Source organism: Sycon ciliatum, chromosome 8, assembly GCF_964019385.1.
Source record: "Sycon ciliatum chromosome 8, ocSycCili1.1, whole genome shotgun sequence".
Taxonomy (NCBI): Eukaryota; Metazoa; Porifera; class Calcarea; order Leucosolenida; family Sycettidae; genus Sycon; species Sycon ciliatum.
Window position 1 is genome coordinate 8,623,640 of NC_088650.1, and position 21,698 is coordinate 8,645,337.

At 51.2% G+C, this 21,698-nt stretch overlaps 1 protein-coding gene across 1 annotated transcript in view; it reads left to right on the top strand.

Moving 5' to 3' along the window:
- The window catches only part of LOC135823528 (uncharacterized), a 72,796-nt gene extending 55,577 nt beyond the window's left edge, over positions 1-17,219 (top strand). The window contains exons 16-23 of the mRNA XM_065336371.1: positions 311-432; positions 1,900-2,373; positions 2,675-2,892; positions 7,876-8,090; positions 8,534-11,082; positions 12,007-13,568; positions 14,162-15,476; positions 16,131-17,219. Of these exons, the coding sequence (XP_065192443.1) occupies positions 311-432; positions 1,900-2,373; positions 2,675-2,892; positions 7,876-8,090; positions 8,534-11,082; positions 12,007-13,568; positions 14,162-15,476; positions 16,131-16,561 (6,886 nt within the window). The 3' untranslated portion in view covers positions 16,562-17,219. The remainder of the gene's footprint in view (positions 1-310; positions 433-1,899; positions 2,374-2,674; positions 2,893-7,875; positions 8,091-8,533; positions 11,083-12,006; positions 13,569-14,161; positions 15,477-16,130) is intronic.
- The last annotated feature ends 4,479 nt before the right edge of the window (positions 17,220-21,698 follow it).

Genomic DNA, 21,698 nt, shown 5'->3' on the forward strand with positions numbered 1-21,698 from the left:
GATCAAACGAACAACTCAGAATACTGCTTACAGGCTTGCAGCAGAGGTTATGCGAGACAGTCATTTGAGATAGCACAGTGTAGATGCAGTGGCATGTGGCCACTCCATACAAAGTATACAATATACAATGACATCATCATGATTATCATGATGTCATTGTATCAGTATCATGACATCATTCACATAACCTCTACATATACAATCGATCGTGCTGACTTCATTAGTTGGGATGCGATGGACAGGATATTGCTTGACATAGCATGTGGCTCATACATGCGTGTCTCTTGCCGTGGTTTTGGTGTGTTTGCAGCTCCGAGATCCTCTTCAGCGTCGCGGGCAATGCCCTCACACTGCCGCAGGTTCAGATGCTTGTAACAACCAGGAAGTCCGTGCTAGCATCGCTGGGATACCACGTTGATGTCATCCGCGATGGTAATATCTTTTCCACGGGCACATGCACACACGGGTCAAGCGTATAACACGAGAGGTCTCTGAAGATTCATTCCACACTAGAATAGTACCTCGTGTGCAGTGATCCCATTATAATGCGACGCTATTTGTGCTATGGACACTGTGCTGAATGGGGAGGCGGCTGGGTTAATTAACAAATCTGATGTATTGGTGCAGTGGACATGAATGGGACATGTCGGTTACTGAAAGTTCTGCTGGTCCATTGATGCTGGTTCATAAAGAATCGTGTGTTGCTCCCTACGTGGGAGCTCGCGCTTTTCCTGCCGACTTGAATTCTCACTTGACTGACTCACGACTGCCATCCAGAGCACATAAAGCTGGGTCAACGAGGGGTGACTGCAGCGAATTTCGAGGCGCTGAAACTGTCTGTATATGCACATGTTTTGAACACAAAGTGCTACTAAAAGGTAGGTGAACGGCAGTGAAGAAGGGGTCCATATTTCCACGTGTAAATGTGTAGACCGTGGAGCCGAATCAAAGTGGTATGAGCCGAATCAAAGTGGTATGAGCCCATGCGACCAGTATCCCGATGCTGACGTGAAATGGCAAAGTACTGGGTACACTTTACACTGCACAGCTCAGACATGTACAGTAGGTATCGGTTATAGCGTGGGTGTTTGAAAAACGACATTTGATTCTTATTGCCGATATTTCTTACACACGATAAATCACGTGTGACATATCATATGCACGTGTGACATAATACATGTTTGGCATGTGGACACGTACAATCATGTAGGTCTACACAATCATGATACACACGGATCAGACTCGCGGTCGTGCTAGGCGACTGCGGAGCAGCAGATAGGAGAGAAGTCGGAAGAAAGAGTCCGACTGGACAGAAAAAGTGGTTCTACAAATTACAATGCTCAGTTGGACATAACTCTCTTTTTGTGTTGAATATTATTGTATTGAGCATGCACAGAGCACAGATGTTATTACTACAGGCGATACACTTTGCACTAATCTGTCATATTTTGCTACACAAAATCCATTCTTAGGGCCGATATATTCTACTATGCGATAATACTGCTTGTAAGAATAAAAATACACATAAAATAGGTGTTATGATTATGAAAAAATGAGTGGTCATTCTTGTAGGCAGTATATTCTTGTATACGACCACACTATAACCGATACGCACTGTACACATACCGTATTTCCCTGAATATAAGTCGCACCTTTTTGCACTAAACTTCAACGGTAAAGTAGGGGGTGCGACTCACAATCGAGAGCGACATCCTACTTATACGGAGGTATTGAAACAATGCGGTTCAAGCCTCAAAGTGGGGATGCGACTTATAATCGAGTGCGCCTTACAATCGGGAAATACGGTACATAAATTGCAAATACCTCATGGGACGTGTGCCACCACATGTGTCACAACTGATGACATTATGTTGGTGTGTGTACCCTATTGCTCTGCAGATGCATACTTTGGAAAGGGGGCTGGTTGTCAACCCTCCAGTGCCGGCGGCAGCAGCAGCAGCAGTGATTTCAACTACGGTACTCTGGTCGGCGATCTAGCCGAGCAAGCAGCAAGTGACTTGGACGGCACGCCGATCGGAATTGCAATCACGGGTACGCAGAGCCAGCAGCATGGCACCTGGCAGTATCTCTTGCAGGACGACGTCGTGTTCAACAGCATCACCGTCGGTGACGTGCGAGCAGTGGCTTCCAATACGCAGAAGCTGCTCGAGCACGCTCGCTCGCTGAACGTTTCCCGGACGTCCCGATGGCTGACCTTCCCGACGTCGCTTTCTGAACAGCGTGCGCATCTGCTACGGCCGTACGATCGAGTGCGCTTCAGTCCAAACCCTGATTACTACTGGGTCACTGGTCCGACTAATGGGCCTTCTCTGCGTGTCAAGTTCTGGGACGTAGTCCTCGGAGGCAAGTCAGGTGAGTAGTTCTACCGGAGCAAAGTCATCATTGGGAGCTTGTCGTGGCACCTGTGTCACTGACTGGCGTGTGTGTTTATTAAAACGGTGGTCTTGGTGGAATGGAAAATTCTTATTGTGTGGCTTCCCTTCCTTACGTCACAGTGTGTGTGTGTGTGTGTGCGTGCGTGCGTGCGTGTGTGTGTGTGTGCGTGCGTGTGTGTGTGTGGTGTGTGTGTGTGTGTGTGTGTGTGTGTGTGTGTGTGTGCGCGCGTGTGCGTGCGTGCATGTCTGTCTGTCTGTCCACATTCCACTACTCACAGGTCAGATGAACGTGAACACAGACTGCTACACCACCCTGACAAACGCAAGCGACGCACCACCGTGTCAAGCATTCAGCACGGGCACGGTCAGCATTCTCGCAACGCGGCTAGGCTGCGATGGAGTGGCCGGATCGGCTAACGTGCATGGCAGCTGTTGTGTGTGCGCCGGAACCGGGTCGAGCTGCATTGGCTGCGATGGAGTGTCGGCTTCTAACAAGGTGAGAGACCCGGAGCAGTGAACTTTGTTACAGTGAATAGAGTGGTTTTCACATCTATCACATGACCATACAGAACAGCCATGTTGTTGTTGTTGTTGTTGTTTGGCTTTATTTAAAGTGGAGTTCCAAAACAGGCCTAAACCTAATGACAATGGTCCCACTGATAATAAGAGAAAAGAAAATATAATAATAAGCGGACAAACAGAACCAAGAAGAAGATACAGCTGTAGTTAGATAACTAATATGAGCACGGCAGCAGGGGAAAAAAAGTCACAAGCACGGCAACCGGGAAGAAAGGAGTGAGTGAGTGAGAGAGAGAGAGAGAGAGAGAGAGAGAGAGAGAGAGAGAGAGAGAGAGAGAGAGAGAGAGAGAGAGAGAGAGAGAGAGAGAGAGAGAGAGAGAGAGAGAGAGGTAGTGAAGCAGATGAGTTCATCCTAGTTGACGGTACTGCCTAACAGAAAGGCCAGGCTTAGCGATTTGAAAGTGGAGCGCTTTCTTTCGAGGCGTGCTGTGTCTGGGAGCTGGTTCCACAGGATAGCTCCAGCATGGCTAATGCGCTTAGCTGAGGATGCAGTGGGGGAGACAGGAATGATGAGTAACTTGCTGTTCCCTCCTCGTGTTCGGAGAGAGGGACTACGGGTGAAAAAGCTTGCAAACAGAGTACTTGAAGATTTGTTCAGGCAGCGCCAAATGAATACAAGGATGTGCATGTGGGTGTATATGCTGAGGGTATGGGCATTCATGCGTTCAAGTAAGGGAGCCGTGTGAGTGCGAGGGGCTGCCCTGCACACCGAGCGAGCCGCACGTTTGAACAAACTATTTAGGCGCTTATCCTGATAAGACGATAAGAAAGGGGCATAGGCAGCAGATGCATAGTCAAATTCTGATAGTATAAAGGACCTGAAAAACTGAACACGGCAAGAAAAAGGCAAACATGCTGCACTTCGATTTAGTAGCCCAATCTTAGCGGCAACGCGGCGTGCAACATGGCTTGTCATGGTGTTCCAGCTCATGTCTGAGTCGAAATGTAGGCCAAGATACTTGGCCGTTTTCACAACAGGCAGCGTCTGCCCATTACAAATGACATGCAGCTCAAGTGCTTGAGATGGGGATGGGGGAATAGGCAATATCTGTGTCTTTCTTTCATTAAGAATTAAACCACGGCCCTTCAGCCAGGTGGCCAGGTGCTGAACAGCAGCTGAAAGGTGTGCAGAAACAGCTTCCGCAGACTCCCTGCTACATCGTATAGAGATGTCATCAGCAAACTGGATTGCTCCCACATTAAACGGTGATAGTTCTTCTGCTATGCCGCGGGCATAGACAATAAATAGCAGTGGGCCCAGTACCGACCCCTGGGGGACACCTGAGTAACTGGTGTACGGGAGACTTCTAGTCTGGCCAACCTGAACGTACTGTTCTCTATCAGAGAGGTAATCCACCAGCCAACAGAGTGCCGTGTCGCAGATGCCAAGTTCGAACAGATCTTGCACAAGAGTTTGATGTTTCACTTTATCGAATGCCTTTGACATATCAACAAAGGCTACACCTGTGTTGAGTCTGTTCATACGGGCCTCACAGATACCTTCCACAGCTAGCACTAGTGCGTCGGATGTAGAGTGGTGGGATCTGTAGCCGAATTGAGTTGGCGGGAATAAATTGCTCTGAACTAGATATCGTGTGAGTTGCTCGTGGACTATCCTTTCCAACACTTTGGATGCAATCGATAACAAGGACACTGGTCGATGATTCTTTGGCATGCTCGGATCTCCGCCTTTGAAGAGTGGCGATATCCTAGCACTTTTCATCTGGGCAGGAAATATGCCCTCTCTCAGGGACTTGTTAAAGATCAAAGTCAGGGATGGCGCCAGTACGTCTGCATGTGCGCGGAGAAGGGCTGCAGAAATGTCATCATCACCGCTGGACTTGGCCGGATTTAAACGTTCGAGGAGCTTCCTCACTCTGGCAATAGACACTGGCGCAAAGGCTGTCAGATCAGTGCTTGAGGCGGGCCCGTAGGGAAATGAGAGATGCACTGGGCGGCTGGCGTCCTCTACTATCTCTGCAAAGGTGTTTCGGATGGCATCAACAGAACATTGAGGTGGCTGAGATTGTCGATGTTTACCACTCAATTCTTTGATCGTGTGCCATGTCTGTTTGGTATTGCCAGACGCAGCTCGAAACTTGGATTGGTAGTAGGTCTCTTTCTGTTGCCTATTATAGCTGGTAGCTTCCCGCCTGGCAGCCTTGAAAGCTGAGTGGGAATGTTCTGTTCCATCACTAAGCCACCTCCTATGGAGCCGGTTGCGCTTGGTCAAGAGGTGTAATAACTGGCGGTTCATCCATGGTACTGATTTTTTCTTGCGTCGAGGGCTTGGTGCAAGAGGAGCATGTCTGTCTAACACTTGTAGAAAGCGGCTGGCCCACTCAGTCCACATGACAGTTGGGCTTCCGTCAATTTCACAAAAATCCTGTTGGACCAAATCTGCCTTGAACTGGTCATGATTTATGTTTCGGTAGTGTCGCCGTAGCCCAGAAGTTACAGTACTTCTTACTGGGCTGAGTTGAAATTCACTGAGAACTGCTGCATGGTCACTGAACGCGATGGGGATAACAGTAGCCATATTTAGAGGGTCGAATGTATTGTAAAATTGATCCAGTGTGGTTGGTGCAGAGTTTGCTGAGAACCGAGTCGGCTGGTGAACTCCGGGATATAAACTGTAGCTGGCCACGAGGTCAGATAGATAATGAAGCTGTGGATCTGGAGGTGCTGTTGGATTGGTGTTTATGTTGATGTCGCCACAAATAATCACGTTCTTCCCGGGCATTATAGCTGAATGGAGATGGTCGTCCAGGCAGTCCCAGTATCGAACTGGCTCAGATGGAGGTCGATAAATGGTTCCTATCAAACAAGTTCCAGATTGGCAATGGATTTCTCCCCAGCAGCTCTCAATTGCCGATTCTGTGAGGTCCATTCTTGGCTTGACCAGGAGGGATGCCTTGGAGTACAGGCAGACTCCTCCACCGGCCTGATCTTTTCTGTCTGAGCGCAGTATGTTGAAGCCATCCAAAGCTATCTCTCCATCAGACACGGTGTCGTCTAGCCAGGTCTCGTTGACACAGATGATGTCAGGACTGTGAAGGTCGGCAAGCCATGCCAGCTCTCCAACTTTGTTCCTCAGGCTCCTAATGTTCAGCAGTAAAATTCGAATTGTTGGAGTTTGCGTTTGCATATTCAGTTCATGAGCAGCAGGGTCGTTGCCTAATCTTCTTCCAGTCATTGCACAGATATATTATCCACATCCTGACTTAGAGATGCAAATGCGTTGCCAACAGTGACACTAAACTTCGCAGCTTGCGTCTCGGGCGGCGAGTCACGCTGATAGCCCCGTGATTTCTGGCCTGGAGTCCGGGCCGGTGCTCCACAGGTGTCATCTAGGATATCGCAATCCACGCCGTGTCCGCTCTTACTGTCGTCCGTTCGGCTGCTGCTGCTGTTGGTGGTCGTGGTGCTGCTCTGCGCTGTTTGTTGATCTCCACTGGCATCAGACTGGGTGTACTTATCGAAGTTCCACTCTCTTGTGTACACAGGCCTTGGCCAGAAGCGCTTGTTGCTGAGAAACGATTCGTCCGCTGCACTGGCAACAATACGCGCAGTGGAGGATTTTTCTTTTTGAAATATTTTTACGTCAAACACTTGGACATTGTGGTCAGCCTCAGCTGCTCTTGCTGCGATGAACTCCTTCAGCTGGTCTGCAGTAATTGCATGCATCAGATTTCCGACAAACAGGACTCTCTTCTTCGCTGTGGGTTTGGTGGAGGTGATGAGTCGCCATGTGGCGTCCGAATCCTCACTCATCTCTTCAAATTTCGGCAAGCGATCCACACGTGGCGGGGTCAACTCCGAGCTGGGTCCGGGTGTACCATGTGTACGGGAGTTGGACGGCTTGTTGTTTGAGCTGTCAACGTCGGATCTGACACTGCTAGTCAGGTCCATCTCGGGATCAATGGGTCGTGAACTCTCTACGGGTACGGCGGACTGTGAACGACTTTCTGTACCTGTACTACGTTTCTTTCGATTTCGGCGCTGCCTCTGGCTGGTTGTTTCTTGCTCTCTCTCTTGGTCTGCAATGGCGGAGGAGTTTGATTTACAAGACGCACACGTAACATTGCCGATGTCCAAATTTTGGCAAAGGCGAGTGTCGGCCAGGTCCTCTCTCAGCTGGGAAAGTTCGGAGCTCAATTCACTAATCCTTCGTTGATATCGTTTCTCCTGGTCCTGAAGTTGGCTTTCAAGACGAGCTAGAGTTCTCAGCACTTCTACAACATTGTGTTCGATGCCAGGCAATGAGCGAAGCTGTGTATGGACCTGTTCGGCGCTCACCAGCTGCTCAGTGTGATCTGGGCTAGCCATCCCACCCAGGCTGTTGGGGCTAGTCCCCAAAAGCTACCTAAAAACTACGGAAAAACGGGAGCCTCAATACACGCAACCTACTACACCCCTTACACTGTTGGTTCCAACTCCATTCAATCCTTGCATCTATGGGTCATAGTCATGATGGGCGGTCGGCCATGTTGGTTCCACTGCCCACATACCATGATCATCTTCTGCACAGATGTGGTCACATGACACGTGTCACATGGCGGAACTGTGAAACCCCTCCATAGGAGAAGGTAGGGAATGATGGCCTGTTGCGCACCACTTACACGGTACATGCAGCTGGATGTAAGAAAAGGTGAAACCTGTGCAAATGCCTGCCTGGTTTCAGCAGCAGCCGCCTGGTGTGTCGGACCACTATTCCTTGTCACCAAACATGGACAGCGTGCAATGGTCATCCTGGTTTGAGAGACGAGACTGCATGTGTTTGCAGAATCTGATCACAATGCACTTGCCATAAATGTGTAGGCGGTCATTGAACGCATGCTTCAAGTGTACGTGTATAATCTACCACCTGATCAAGTTCTGTATGTTTGTTGCCTTTCAGGTTCGGGATTCTTGCGATTCGTGCGGTGGCGATGGCTCCTCATGCCTGGCCTGTGACTCAGTGCCGTTCAGCGGACATGGCAGTGATGACTGTGGTGTATGCCGCGGACGGAACACAAGCCGTGACTGCCACGGCACATGCTTTGGCTCGGCCGTGATTGACGACTGCGGGCAGTGCGTGGAGGGAGGCACATCACGACAGTACAACACTGTCAGGTAAGGCCAGTGCTATACAATATGATTGGCTGAGTGGGAGAGGGAGAGAGAGAGAGAGAGAGAGAGAGAGAGAGAGAGGGGGGGGGGAGAGAGGGAGGGAGGGAATGAACAGGATAGGGGTTTATCAAAGGTATTTTGTATTGAGTGGCAAGCTATATGTGCGATACCACTCACTGATCATCGTAATCGCATAACCTTGACACATGTAGCAGATCGTATTTAGAATAACTTGCCAGCATTGGCACACTACAATGTAACAATACATCACATGATCAGTGAAAGTGTTATTTCATCAGGCTCTAGTGAATGCCACCGTGTACATGTAGGTAGTGCCTTGTAGAACAGCCAGACTACCAGTACCTGTACTTCACATGTGTCCCCGTGTGTGATGGTGTCCATACAGTGTACTTGTGTGACTGTGTCTTGGTTCTGCTGACATGCAGGGACTGTGCTGGAGTGTGTCACGGGAATGCCAGCATTGACGACTGCGGTGACTGCACTGGCGGGACGGCACTCTTCCCGAGGAACTATCGCCTGGACTGCACGGGTGTGTGTGGCGGGTCGTTTAAGCAGGACGCGCACTGCGGCGTGTGCCGCAACGTCAGCACGCCCGGAGTGCCGCTGGAGTATCGCGACTGCGAGGGAACGTGCTTCGGCGCGGCACTCCGGGACGCGTGCGGCGTGTGCTACAACAGCACGGCGCACGCCAACACCACCCTGGACGACTGCGGTGTGTGCGGTGGAAGCAGCACGACATGCAACGGTTGCGACGGCCAGCCGGCCAGCGGCAAGGTGCGTGATCGCTGCGGCCACTGCAACGGTCACAACTGCGGCTGCCTGAGGATTTACGATCTTCAGCCGCGGAGCGGACCGGCGTCGGGCGGCACCCGCATTTCTGTGCAGGGCGCTGGGTTCTTTGTAAACAGCTCCGGGTCGTCCGCGTTCGACGCCAGCGGGAACTTCATCCCGTCGTGCGGTGGCGTCGTGGAGACTAACTCGCAGGTGACGGTCAACCCGCGCTGCTTGTTCACGGGCAGCACCGGCACACAATTGAGTCCCAGGGCGTACATGCAAGACCAGAGCTCCATGAGCTGCATCGCACCACTGTCATTGGCATCTGGTTCGTTCAAGCTCAGCGTGCGGCCCGATGACCGCTACAACGACCTGGAAGACATTGACGCGAGGTTCGTGTTCCTCGACACCGCCAACATGGCCGTGGATGCCATTGAGCCCGACAGGTCGCTCACCGAATCATCGCCTCGAGTCACAGTGACCGGAAAGAACTTTGTGCCCAGTGCCGACGTGCGCTGTCTGCTGGGAAACGTAACACGATGCGGAGCGCTGGCCGGCAAGCAGCTTGACGTTGACGGCTATTACAGCATAGTGCCAACGTCCATGAACGTAACGCACGTTACCTGTCAGCTGCCAGAGGTGGCGCAGTCGTGCCGTGTAGAGATGTACATTAGTATTGATGGGCAGCATTCGGGCATACTGCGTACATCGGTTGGTATGCCAGCATTGTTCACCTACGAGCGGAGTGCCCCGGCGATGCAGACCGCGCAGTTCTCCAACGGCCTGACCACACTGAGAGTGCGCTGGGACCGAGCCATCACCCTGGACTCTGGCGACTTGACCAACTGTGCGCAGGTCTTCAAGGACGCAGCGGCACTGCTCGGCGGCGGCTTGGCACGCTGCGCCTGGGAGTCTGACAGCCAACAGGCAGTGGTGGTCACGCTCAGCAGTGCAGGCAGTGTGTCGCTTGCGTCGCGCCTGCACACCGTAGATAACAGCATCCGTGCTCGTTCCCAAGCCCACCCTCGGGCCTCTGTGGGGGATCAGATAGTTGTGACCGCTCCCTTCCGCGAGGCGCCCAGTGCGACCGCATCAATCGTCGGCCCTGCGGAAGTCCCCCGCTGTGGATCCATTGTCGTGCGGGGCTACGCGACTGGCTCGGTTGGGTACAGGTCTGTGCTGTACCAGTGGAGCGTGGCGACGGAGGATGCCGAAACGCCTGGCTTCTCAGCTCTGCAGCAGATGGCCAGCACGCAATCGCCGTTGAGCAGCACTCTGTCTCTAAATGCCAGCTTCTTTCAGCCCGACGTCCGGTACTATGTGCACTTGACTGTTGTCAACGCTCTCGGCATGCCGTCCAGTCCGGCTCGACATCCCGTCCTGAAACCAAATGTGAGCAGCAGCGACGTTGATGTGAGCATCACTGGCCCGCCCGAACTGTCCCTGACAGCTGCGGTGGACTCTGTTGTGCTGGGCACGCAACTGTGGCATTCGGTGTGTACAGTTGTGACAAAGTCGAACACGCTGTGGCAGCTATGGAGACTTTCTGGCAATAATTTGGTACCCGACACGCTAGTGTCGTCATCTTCTCAGCCATCGAGCACATTCCTGCTAAGCGCTTCATCAATCGGCACTGGACAATTCTCGGCGGTGGCAATTTCCACTGTATGGTATAACACAAAAACTGGTAGTGTTTCTGTGAACACTGTAGCGACCAAGGCAGTGTCGGTGCGTCAATCTGACCTGGCTGTTGTGATCCAGGGCGGTGATCGGGACGTGTCCTCGCAAGAGGACATTTCGCTCTCGGCCGTTCTGCTTGCGCAACGAGAAGGCGAGCAGTTCACCTCACCCCAGTACCGGTGGCAGTGTGTCGACGAACAGGGCATCACGTGTGAGTTGAGTCGCAGCGTCAATGCGCCGCTACCTCTGTCAGCAAGTGCACATCTGTCTATACCAGCGGGCAAACTGTCGCCGAATAAATTATACAAGTTCAGCGTCACGGTCCGCACCGGAGACCGTAGCAGCGCGAGCGCCACGTCCCTAATCAAGACTCACGCCACACAGCCGGGCACGCATATTCGAGTACTATCTAGCCAGGTGCCTGTGGTGTATGCTGGACAGAAGGTAGCGCTGCGAGCGTGGATTACTACGTCCAGCCAGTTGCCGCTGAACGTCACTTGGACATCAATCGGCGGAGCGGGTAAGTTGTACGTGATGTCTTATTCTAAAACTGGAAAATTTCGGTGGAGATTTATTTTCGGTAACTTCAGTACAGGCAATTTTTACCTAAAAACATAACGCGACCTAACATTCAACCATGCCTTGCCACACGGTGTGCAAAATGCATTTTTGAATCTGGAAAACTGGTTTACCGAAATGTCCGCGCTACCGAACCGTTGATTTTGGGAAATACCGAAAATTCCCGGCTGTACAGTACTGGTCTGGCTCGGTGAAACTGTGACTAGAGAGTAGCAGCCGTGGGAAAAGGAATCCGACCCATGAGCCGAAAGCAGCACCACGGTCGTGCCCCCTTGCCCCCCCCCCCCCCCCCCCTCCGCTGCGTCCCTCAGCTGGGGTTTTGGACCGTGCAAAACGTAATTGAAATGGAAATGCGGCGCTGCTTCTGCCCCGTGTATCGGATTTCTTCGGCCACGGCTGTGCTACTCCACAGCTGTGTCTGTACTACTCCACAGCTGTGTCTGTACTACTCCACAGCTGTGTCTGTACTACTCCACAGCTGTGTCTGTACTACTCCACAGCTGTGTCTGTACTACTCCACAGCTGTGTCTGTACTACTCCACAGCTGTGTCTGTACTACTCCACAGCTGTGTCTGTACTACTCCACAGCTGTGTCTGTACTACTCCACAGCTGTGTCTGTGCTACTCCACAGCTGTGTCTGTACTACTCCACAGCTGTGTCTGTTCTACTCCACAGCTGTGTCTGTACTACTCCACAGCTGTGTCTAGCAAACGTTCTTTGACTTATGCCTGTATGAAACTTATTCCTTACTTGCCAGTTTTGTAACTTTGAAGCTTACAGCTTCTGTACGTTATTGCATAATGTTTGTATATGATGTTTGCTGACTCAGCACATGTGTTGTTCAACGGTGGTGTTGCCTTGCAGGTTTGACCGTATTCAACCTGTCCGACAGCCGCGCAACCTTGATGTCACCAAGTCACCGCCAACAGCAGTTCACCAGCAACAGCTCAGTGACCTCGCTGACACACTCGCTCTCCATTGCTCCGCAGATGGAAGCGGAAGTGGTGCTGATTGTCGCTCCGACCGTGATGTCCAGCAACAGAAGGTACTCCGTCAATATCAGCATCTCCGACGGCAGCGCCGCTACATTGTCATCAAATATCCAGTTCCGAGTCTTGCCCCCAGCTACCGGCGGAACTCTCACCGCCTCTCCCTCATCGGGTAACGAGGAGACCGTGTTCGTGTTGCAAGCGGCCAACTGGCAAGACGAGGTACATGGCAGTGACCTGGAGTATCGCTTTGGGGTTGAGCTGCAAACGGGTAGCCGCAATTGGTTGACAGGCTGGATGGTTAGGCGAGAAGTGAGCACCCGGCTACCACATGGAAACTATCCGGTTAGTTTAGAGATCCGCAGCAGGGCCAGCACCGCCGCAACGGCGTCTGCATCATTCCCGGTCGCCGTTTCCAGAACGGCAACCGCAACTGATGTCCTGACGAATGCTGCGTACAGCCGCGCTATGCAGGACTTTACGGAGCGCCGTGATTGGTCCAGTGCCCTGCGAGAACTCACCGTCATGTCGCTAGAGGCAACAGGGCGTGCAGGTAGCCTGACAGAGCAAGTCACCAACGACGGCGCACAGCTGCTTTCTAACATTGTGCCCTCTCTTCCCACACACTTGTCAGCACTGCAGCAGGCACAGCGTACTGCGGTTACATTCACAGGAGCAACGAGCATCTTGAGTGAGGGGACGACTGACTTCTTGCTGCGTTCCATCGACACCCTTCTAACGGCTGCAGTCCCGCTCAAGGCAGGCTTAGTGGAGTTACCCCACACCACAAGCGTGCTGGTACCCACCAACCCGTCTCTGATGCTCAAATCCGAGCCAATTCTCTCGAATGATGACAGCACCTCAGTTTTGAGGAGCCTGTCACAGATAGTGGAGCGGGCGCCACGCAGCCGGCAGTCACAGTCAATCGACCTTCTTCGGAAGGCAACCCAGCAGGTCGCTTCAGCGATGTGTACAGAGTTGGCGCTCGATGAACAAGCGGAGATGATCAACGTCCCTGGCGCCAAAGTAACTGCTGAAGTCACCATCCCGCGTGGCAAGTTCTGCACGGATTCCAGCTGCGTCGACTTCGGTGCCCAGCTCAGCTCGGTGCTAGCCAACTGGGGCTGTGGCCGTACGGACGGCAGCGCATGCCAGGGAGCGTGCGTTGTTCGTGCAGAGTACAGCCAGCAAGCGAGCAGCACGGCTCTCGACCCGGCGGCTCGGTCCATGCTGGACCAGCAGTTTCCCGGCCGAGACCTGTCGACGGTGTCAGTGCTCAGCGAGCGCCAGCTGAGCGTGTCCGTTGTGCACCCCATCAGTGGACACGCGTTCCGCGTGCAGAACCAATCGCAGCCGATCCAAGTGCGACTGCCTCTACCCAACGGTGGTGCACTTGAGCCGGGGACCAATTTCACCTGTGCGTATCGTGCACTGCAGGTAAGAGATGACAAAATATAGGTTGAACTCGGATGGCAAGCCGATATGAATCGTGGGTAAGAGGAAAGGAAATACAAATTGGTTTCGGTTACGATGGTCATCATCGAGTGCACTAACCACAGATACATGATGTGCATTGTTGAATCATGCCTGTCTGTCTGTGTGTGTGCAAGTGAGCTGTATCCTTGTTGAATCATGCCTGTCTGTCTGTGTGTGTGCAAGTGAGCTGTTTCCTTGTTGAATCATGCCTGTCTGTCTGTGTGTGTGCAAGTGAGCTGTATCCTTGTTGAATCATGCCTGTCTGTCTGTGTGTGTGCAAGTGAGCTGTTTCCTTGTTGAATCATGCCTGTCTGTGTGTGTGTGTGTGCAAGTGAGCTGTATCCTTGTTGAAAAGTACATGCACTGTTAGTGATGTGCAGGTGAACACACTCCCATAGCTCACGTGCTCGACGGCTAGTTGAATGGCCTAGATTGGCGGTATTGCCAATTAAAGATTCAGCGACGAGTGATTGTTTCACCGTGTTTTGGTATCGCTAACTGAAGACTCGGTAGTAAAGAGTCATTTTTTTCTTTCTCCCTGTGTGTTTCCGCAGGACTCGCAATGGTCGATTGGCGGCAGTGTGCAGCTGCCGGAGATTGTGCAGGACGGCGCTCAGGCGTTTGCTGTTTGCCAGCACAACCACCTGACGCAGTTCGCAGTGATCCGCATCCCGGTGCCGCTGCCGACCACTCCGTCGCCCCCGACGACGCCGACGCCATCCACCGTCCCCACGACAACGGTGACCACGGCAGCAGCCACGACGCTGGCCACCACTGCCGAGCCCACGAGCAGTGCCAGCCAACCACCTACCGGTCCGACGCCTGGAGAAGTTACGTCAACGGATGATACCGGGACGATAGTCGGCGCCGTCATCGGGGCAATCATTTGCATACTGCTCATCCTCGCGCTGCTGTATTTCCTACACAGCAAGAAAAAGTGGAAGTCACGGGTCACCGGCGACTCTGCTGCGCTCCCCATCAACAACGAGAAGAGCGTCGAACACGTTGTCCTGACCGAGGTGCGCAACCGTCCCAAGACGGCGGCCTTCCAGTCGGAGAGTGGCGCGGAGATGAGCGTGATCATGCTGGACGAGCACAGTGTACGGCATAAGATTGGCATTATCAGTGCACTGCCGACGACGCGCCTGCGCAAGCTGCGCATCGATCTTAACGACAGCTTCCAGTGCGTGCCCAGCACGTTCTACTTCCTGACGCGCGACTTAACCGACATCGAGCCCGGCCTGGAGCAGAGCAAGTTCGTCAGCACCGTCTACGAGGATACCGTGTTCATCAGGAAGATGGTGCCGGAGATGCTGAACAAGGAAGGCCAGCAGGGGCTGATGCGTCACTTCTGCACCTGCGGCAAGGTGGCTCAGTTCGAGTGCACCACGTGCGGCGCGCGCGGCTACTGCAGCCCCGGCTGTCAGCGAACGGCGTCACGATCTCGCATAGATTCCAACAACACGGTGTTTACAAACACTAGCGTAGCCGAGACCAGCTTTGACCCGAGTGCAATACCGGACGGACAAGCAGCAGCTGTAGTAGTGGGCAATGACAGCAGTATAGCGACCATGCAGAATGTGCCGGCGAGCTACGTCGGCCCCGCGGCAACATCTCCCCCGGCGACTGCTCAGGCGGGCAGGAAGCCGCTGACGTCGCGAACGTCGTCACACACTCCCCTGGCGCCGGTCAAGTCACCGCCGACCCTGTTGCCGGGGTCAATGCCGCTGGTGCCACTGAACGAGACTCGCAGCGTCGGCGCTGTTTCCCACTCGGGCAGCGGCCCGACGACCCAGCGGTGTACGTCGGTGAGTTCGCCCACGACACCACCGACCACTCCACCAGCAACGCACCAGGCAAAGGCGCCAGGTACGTGAACGGAAACATCCATGCCTATAAGCCCTAGAGTAAAAATACTGCCCTTTCTGTATTGACTGCATGCAACCCCATTGCATAAAGAACACGATAGCCGTAATGATTCGGCGAGCAAGCGGGGTTTAAGCCAACCATGACTACAACGACGATTACCACAACAACAACAACAACAACAACAACAACCAAAAAGAGAAGGGAGACTTGCTATGTTTATGGATGTACTGATATTGTGAGGCATGATTATGGATGAGCTGATATTGTGAGGCATAATTTTAGATGTGCTGATATTGTGAAGCATGATTCTGGATGTGCTGGTTTATTGAGGCATGGTTATAGATGTACATGTACATGTACTGATGTAGCGAGGCATGATTATGGATGTGCTGATATGGTGAGGCGTATTTTATGGATGAGCTGATATCGTGAGGCACGATTATAGATGTGCTGATATCGTGAGGCATCCTTTTGTGACTATCTGTCATCATCGTAGGTACCATCATTATACTTATAGCAGACAAGCCTGGCTGAGCGTGCAATGTGTAATCCTACCTCAAGTTGCTCTTGTGCGCGTGTGTGTGTGTACGTGTGTGTGTATGTGTACGTGTGTGTGTGCGTGTGTGTGCACGCGAATACGTATGTGTATTGCAGGGCCACCTGTGCGGCACGACACCATCACCTCCATTGTATCGCTTGGCAGCCCGGCGGAGGAGTCGGAACGGGCACCCGCCACCGAGGGCAGCATGCGGTCCAGGTCCAAGCAAGAAGCATTCCCACCGAACACCACCTCCGTGTCCAGCACACAGGAGCCACAGCCCGAAGAACCAGCCACAGCTGGGGCCCCTACCACTCCTGCACAAGAAAAGCTACAAAGACGGAAGCACCCGGGGGTTGGGCGAGAAATCAGCAAGCACCTGTCGGTGAAATCCTTCATGAGCAATGACATGGCTGCCGCTGATGATGTCACCGTTCAAAGTGAAGGCTTACGCGCGGCTGGCGAAATGCTGGAGGATCTGAAAGAAGTCAGTGACGACGGTGGTGAAGACAACGCCGATGTGACAAAGTCCGACGACTATGTGTAAGACACGCAGCCCACGGGGCAGTCATATCGGAACACATTTTAAAGTGGGACTTTTTGTACCGGTTGAGACCCATTGCTCTGCATCAGTGACAGTAAACCGTTGACAACGTATTCGTGTGGCCCGGTGGTTCTAGAACCGCTGGCCAATATAATTGTATACTTCGAAACATACGGAGACAGTTGATTTTGACCACGTTGTCCACATGAACGTGAGTGACTAAGGTGTGCAGGGGGTTGCAGATGGCCCCGCTGGACACCACAGCTACTGTAGGGAAAGCTCCTTTCTAGATCTCATATCTCCGACAGATCCTGCCTTTACCATGCATGTCACGACATAAAACATACATTCCGCACATAAGCACATGGTCCTAGCACACAATGTAGTAGATGGAAACACACACTGCGAGTGCACGTAGTCGACGATGGGTGGTCCTAGACAGCCCTGATGAATTGATAATGATCTTTCATATTCAGTATTATCCATAAAACTTAGTTTATCAACTTCTGCTTTTCTTCTCTTATAGATTGATGGATTTCTTATCTGTCTGATATATTATATATATTTTTTTCTTTGTTCATAAAGGAGGTACTACATGTAGTTCATGCTTTGAAATGCTCCAGCTATGCATACCAAGTCGGTGAAGTTTCGGTTTTCTCAATCTGGCCATGTTGTGAATGCCCAGAGTTTTACTAGGGGTGTCATCGGCCAGTAGGGTACAGCACCCATGCTACCCGGATAGAAATACCCGAACTCGTTACCCGACCAAACCCCTACCCGTTGCAGCCCTAAGAGCTACGGTGCAATATACTGGGTAATTTTGGTGAGAACACGATAAAGTTCTCCAATGTGATTTGGTGGGTGTGCCGTGTGAACCTGGTCACGTGAAAAGCAGTCATCTAGTCTAGACAGGGACTGAATCCGAACATTGCAGGCACTCAGGCAGACGCCAAATTATAGAGGTTATGCGATTACACCTTCAGTTGAGATGCTTTGACAAAGTCGCAGGACAGCGATGTTCTAGCGATTCACACTGCATACATAGTGCACATAAGCAGTTCCACTGTGTACTTAGCGTCCTTAACACTTTAGTTTAGGGGAAGTTAAGGCAAAAATTAAAATTTCACCAGTTGTAGTCTTCGGGGGGCTGAGTCGAATGGTCGTGGTCCGAGGAAGCTGAGACGCTCCCTTCCTACTTGAATCCCAATCGAACTCGCGCACTTCCACCGAAACTGGGTGACTGCGCCCTACTAGATGGGGATTTGTATGCAAAATATCACTAAAAGCGCCATTTCGTTCATATAAAAGCATGGATGACCGCGATTGGCCCATATGTTGTAGTCTTTTGGACGCTGAGTCGATTGGTTTTGGTCCGAAAAGGCTGCGATGCAGCGTTCCTCCTTTATTCCCAATCGAACATGGTTGAACAAGCGGTCACGTGCTCCTGCGTACGCCAGTCACCTGGTCACCGTGCCTGCAGGGTACAACTTACTAGCCTGTTTGACCTTTTTTGGGTGCAGTCCTGTCACTTGAGTTGAACCTTGGTGTGAAAGTTGTCGCCTGCTGGCGTGGTGACCAGGTGATTTGGGCACCCAGGAGCACGTGACCGCTTGTTCAACCATGTTCGATTGGGAATAAAGGAGGAACGCTGCATCGCAGCCTTTTCGGACCAAAACCAGTCGACTCAGCGTCCAAAAGACTACAACATATGGGCCAATCGCGGTCATCCGTGCTTTTATAACAACGAAATGGGGCTTTTAGTGACATTTTGCATACAAATCCCCATCTAGTAGGGCGCAGTCACCCAGTTTCGGTGGAAGTGCGCGAGTTCGATTGGGATTCAAGTAGGAAGGGAGCGTCTCAGCTTTCTCGGACCAAGACTATAGGGCTTGAAAGTGCTACGTCACTCCATAGCAATGGCATAGCAACAATTTGAAAAATTCGAAAACTGGATCCACCTAAACTGGATCCACCTGGATCCAGTTTTTGTATGGATCCAAGCACATTTCAAGCGGTCTCACTCACAGCAAGGTGATGTTGCCAGTGAAACTGACTGATTTGGCTAGTGGGGGCGGGGTGACAACTGGTGGCGAAGTAAAAGTTGCACCTGCATACGACATGAGTGGGTTGCTATGCACCCACATACTGAGGCAATAGCAAAGTCACACCTTAGTGGATCCAAAATAGAAATCTGATGTCAATTTACTACTCCCAGGCCGTTTTTGACGTCATCACTTTCAAGCCCTATTCGACTCAGCACCCCGAAGACTACAACTGGTGAAATTTTAATTTTTGCCTTAACTTCCCAGTTTAAGAGCCACAGGAAAATTTCAAAATTCTGCATTTTTTCGTGTTCCTTGGATCATAGCTTCAGTTCTACTCACTCAATCCTCACAATCTAGGGCTTCCTGGAAAGGTCTCCGCGAGAGGAAGAGAATGAGGTCGATCATGATAGCCAGCACACCGTCTATCCAGCGCTAGATCGCAGCGACAGTACGAAAAATGCCCCAAATGCGTCCAATTGCGTCCCGCTCCAGATATTTCATTTTACTCGATCGTGGAGTTCCAATTTTTTCGCTGTGTACTCTTGACAATATCAACAGTGAAACCCGTGCAAATTCGAGTAAACCAGCGTGACGAAAAGTCTCAAAATTCTCAATACTAAAGTCGCACTGCGCGCTTTTGAAATTTAGGGTTCACGGATTGGCATGCTAGCGTCGCCAGCTACATCATGCACGTGACAGGCGCGTGCATATACTGTCCCACACAATCGGTCAGTGCTCAAATCGCATTTTCCCATCAATATCACTCACTTTCAACTCTACGGGATTCATTACGGTTGGCTCAAACTGCCTGAATTTTTGAATCCACACGCACGAAAGACGTTCCAAGACTTCCACCGTTCGTATTTTTTCAAACGAGTTCCGCGTTTTCCAGTAACTTTGGCCAAAGTTCGGCTAAAAAAACAGGGGGAGCCGTTGCGTTTCCGTAAAATACTGAACGGTAGAAAGATAGCCAAGGTCGAGAGCAAAACAACAAGCCATTATTTGTCAAAATCGAACAAGAAACGGCTCAGCGCATCTATTTTCCGTGCACGCGCGCGCGTACTTTGGCCGACAAGGTGTGGAGAATTTCTGAAGAAGAATAACAAGAGCAGCAGCGCTCGGAACAGCCGTGCTGGATGCTTCCAATCCCGACGATGGAGCGTGTTGGCTGTCGTGAGCTGCTGAAACGACCATGACATTTCTTTTTCTTTGTATACCCTACATATCTTGACGTGCCCTAGCTCAGTTTCGGCCTCTTTACAGGAAGAATATTTTCTTCCATGGCATCAGCGGCCAAACAGCAAGAAGAGCAACAGATCGAGATTTGCAGGGCAAACAAAGGATGCGTGCAGCTACATCTAGTCAGGTTCGATGCAGCTGCGCTTTGCCAGAACCTCAGCAGATAAGAAAAGACGACAGAGTGTCTCAGATGGAACTGGATCTTTCGCCAAGACCGCCACCGCCGCCATCATCAAGTCCAGGTCAGTCAGAAAAATGCAAAGCCCGAGTGAAGTGAAGCCACTGAAGCCAAGGAAAAATTCAAAAAGTACGCTCTCCGGCTAGACTTCGAGTCGATATTTTTTTACTTCGATAGGCGCTGTCGCGGCCTGTAGCGCGCGTCCATAATCCAAAATGGAGGCGCACGTGACGGGTGCTTTTAGTGGCAAGCCGTGAACCCTAAAATTGCCGCGATCGCGGCTCCACTTACGAGTCAGTGGAGTGATTTATCTCAGGAACCGTTGCTCGCAGCGCTTAGCGGATTGTTTCTCCCGACAGGTGAGAGTTTTCTCTTCGCCCTGGATATTTCGATCACTGGATTTGAGCGAGATTGGACTGAGTTACGATCTTTTGAAGTTTTGCACTTGAATGCGTCGTTTACGACGCATTCAAGTATGCATAACCTCTATGGTGAAGTTGTAGTGGAAACACACACCGATTACTCGTACATGATTGTACACAATATACACTACACGTCAGGGACAAGCTTGCCATAAAATTCAAGCAGTGTGCAGTATGCACGGTGGAAATTATTCTTGAAGCAGTTCAAGCAGTTCAACTTCAAGCAGTAGGTTTGTAATTGAAATAATTGCAGCGTACCCGTATAGTTACACTGCACATTTGTACATTAAATTCGTAAATCATCATTACCGGTATTCTATAGCATTAAGGACGGACACTATCTGATGCCTGTTCGTTAGATAATTCGCCAGCCACTCCAGAGCCAAACCATCAATACGAAATGAATCAGTGAGCTTAGATAACGGCCCTCTGTGCCACACGGTGTCAAAAGCTTTCGCTAAGTCAAAGAAGCATAACCCTACATATTGTCCTCTGTCCCGATAAGAATAAATGTCCTGCATGATCCGACTAAGTTGAAGGATAGTGGAATCACCTCTACAGAAACTCCAGAGTGTTTTGAACTGATGGCTGAGTTCACATGAGCGTAGAGTTGATCAAAGACAATTCGTTCACATATTTTGGATACACAGCTGAGAAGTGAAATGGGACGATAATTGGCAGGGTTAGACGGCGAACCTTTGTTCTTAAATATGGGGATAACTTTTGGCGGTTTTCCAAACAGATGGAAATATGCCAGTTGAAAACGAAAGATTAAAATATAAGGCAAAGGGGAAACGCAATTGCCGGACACAAGGCCTTTAGAACGTCATTGGTCAGACGATCTAGCCCTGGTGACTTTCGCGGTTTGGATCTTATGATATACTTACGCACCGCAGCAGTCGTAGTGTACAGAGAAGAAAACGAGGAGGAAATGGAGCAGTGTCTAGGCAATGTTGGGCAAGGCCAGGATGGATCATCCACCACAGCCACTGAAGCGAACTGCTGATTCAGCGCAGAAGCTTTGACCCAGTGACATCAAGTCTGAGCATGGTCGGCTAATTAGTGGTACAGTCATCCCTCGCTCTATTCCAGCACTTTATAAGCCAGCACAATTTTCAGTAACGAAAATGTCCTCTTCATGCACATTGCAGCAGTAAATCAGATTTGTGAATCCAGCACCCTCCATAATCCAGCAGAATGTCCTTAGCACAAATTAATGGTGCCTGATTTATAAAGGGACCACTGGGCTACAACTT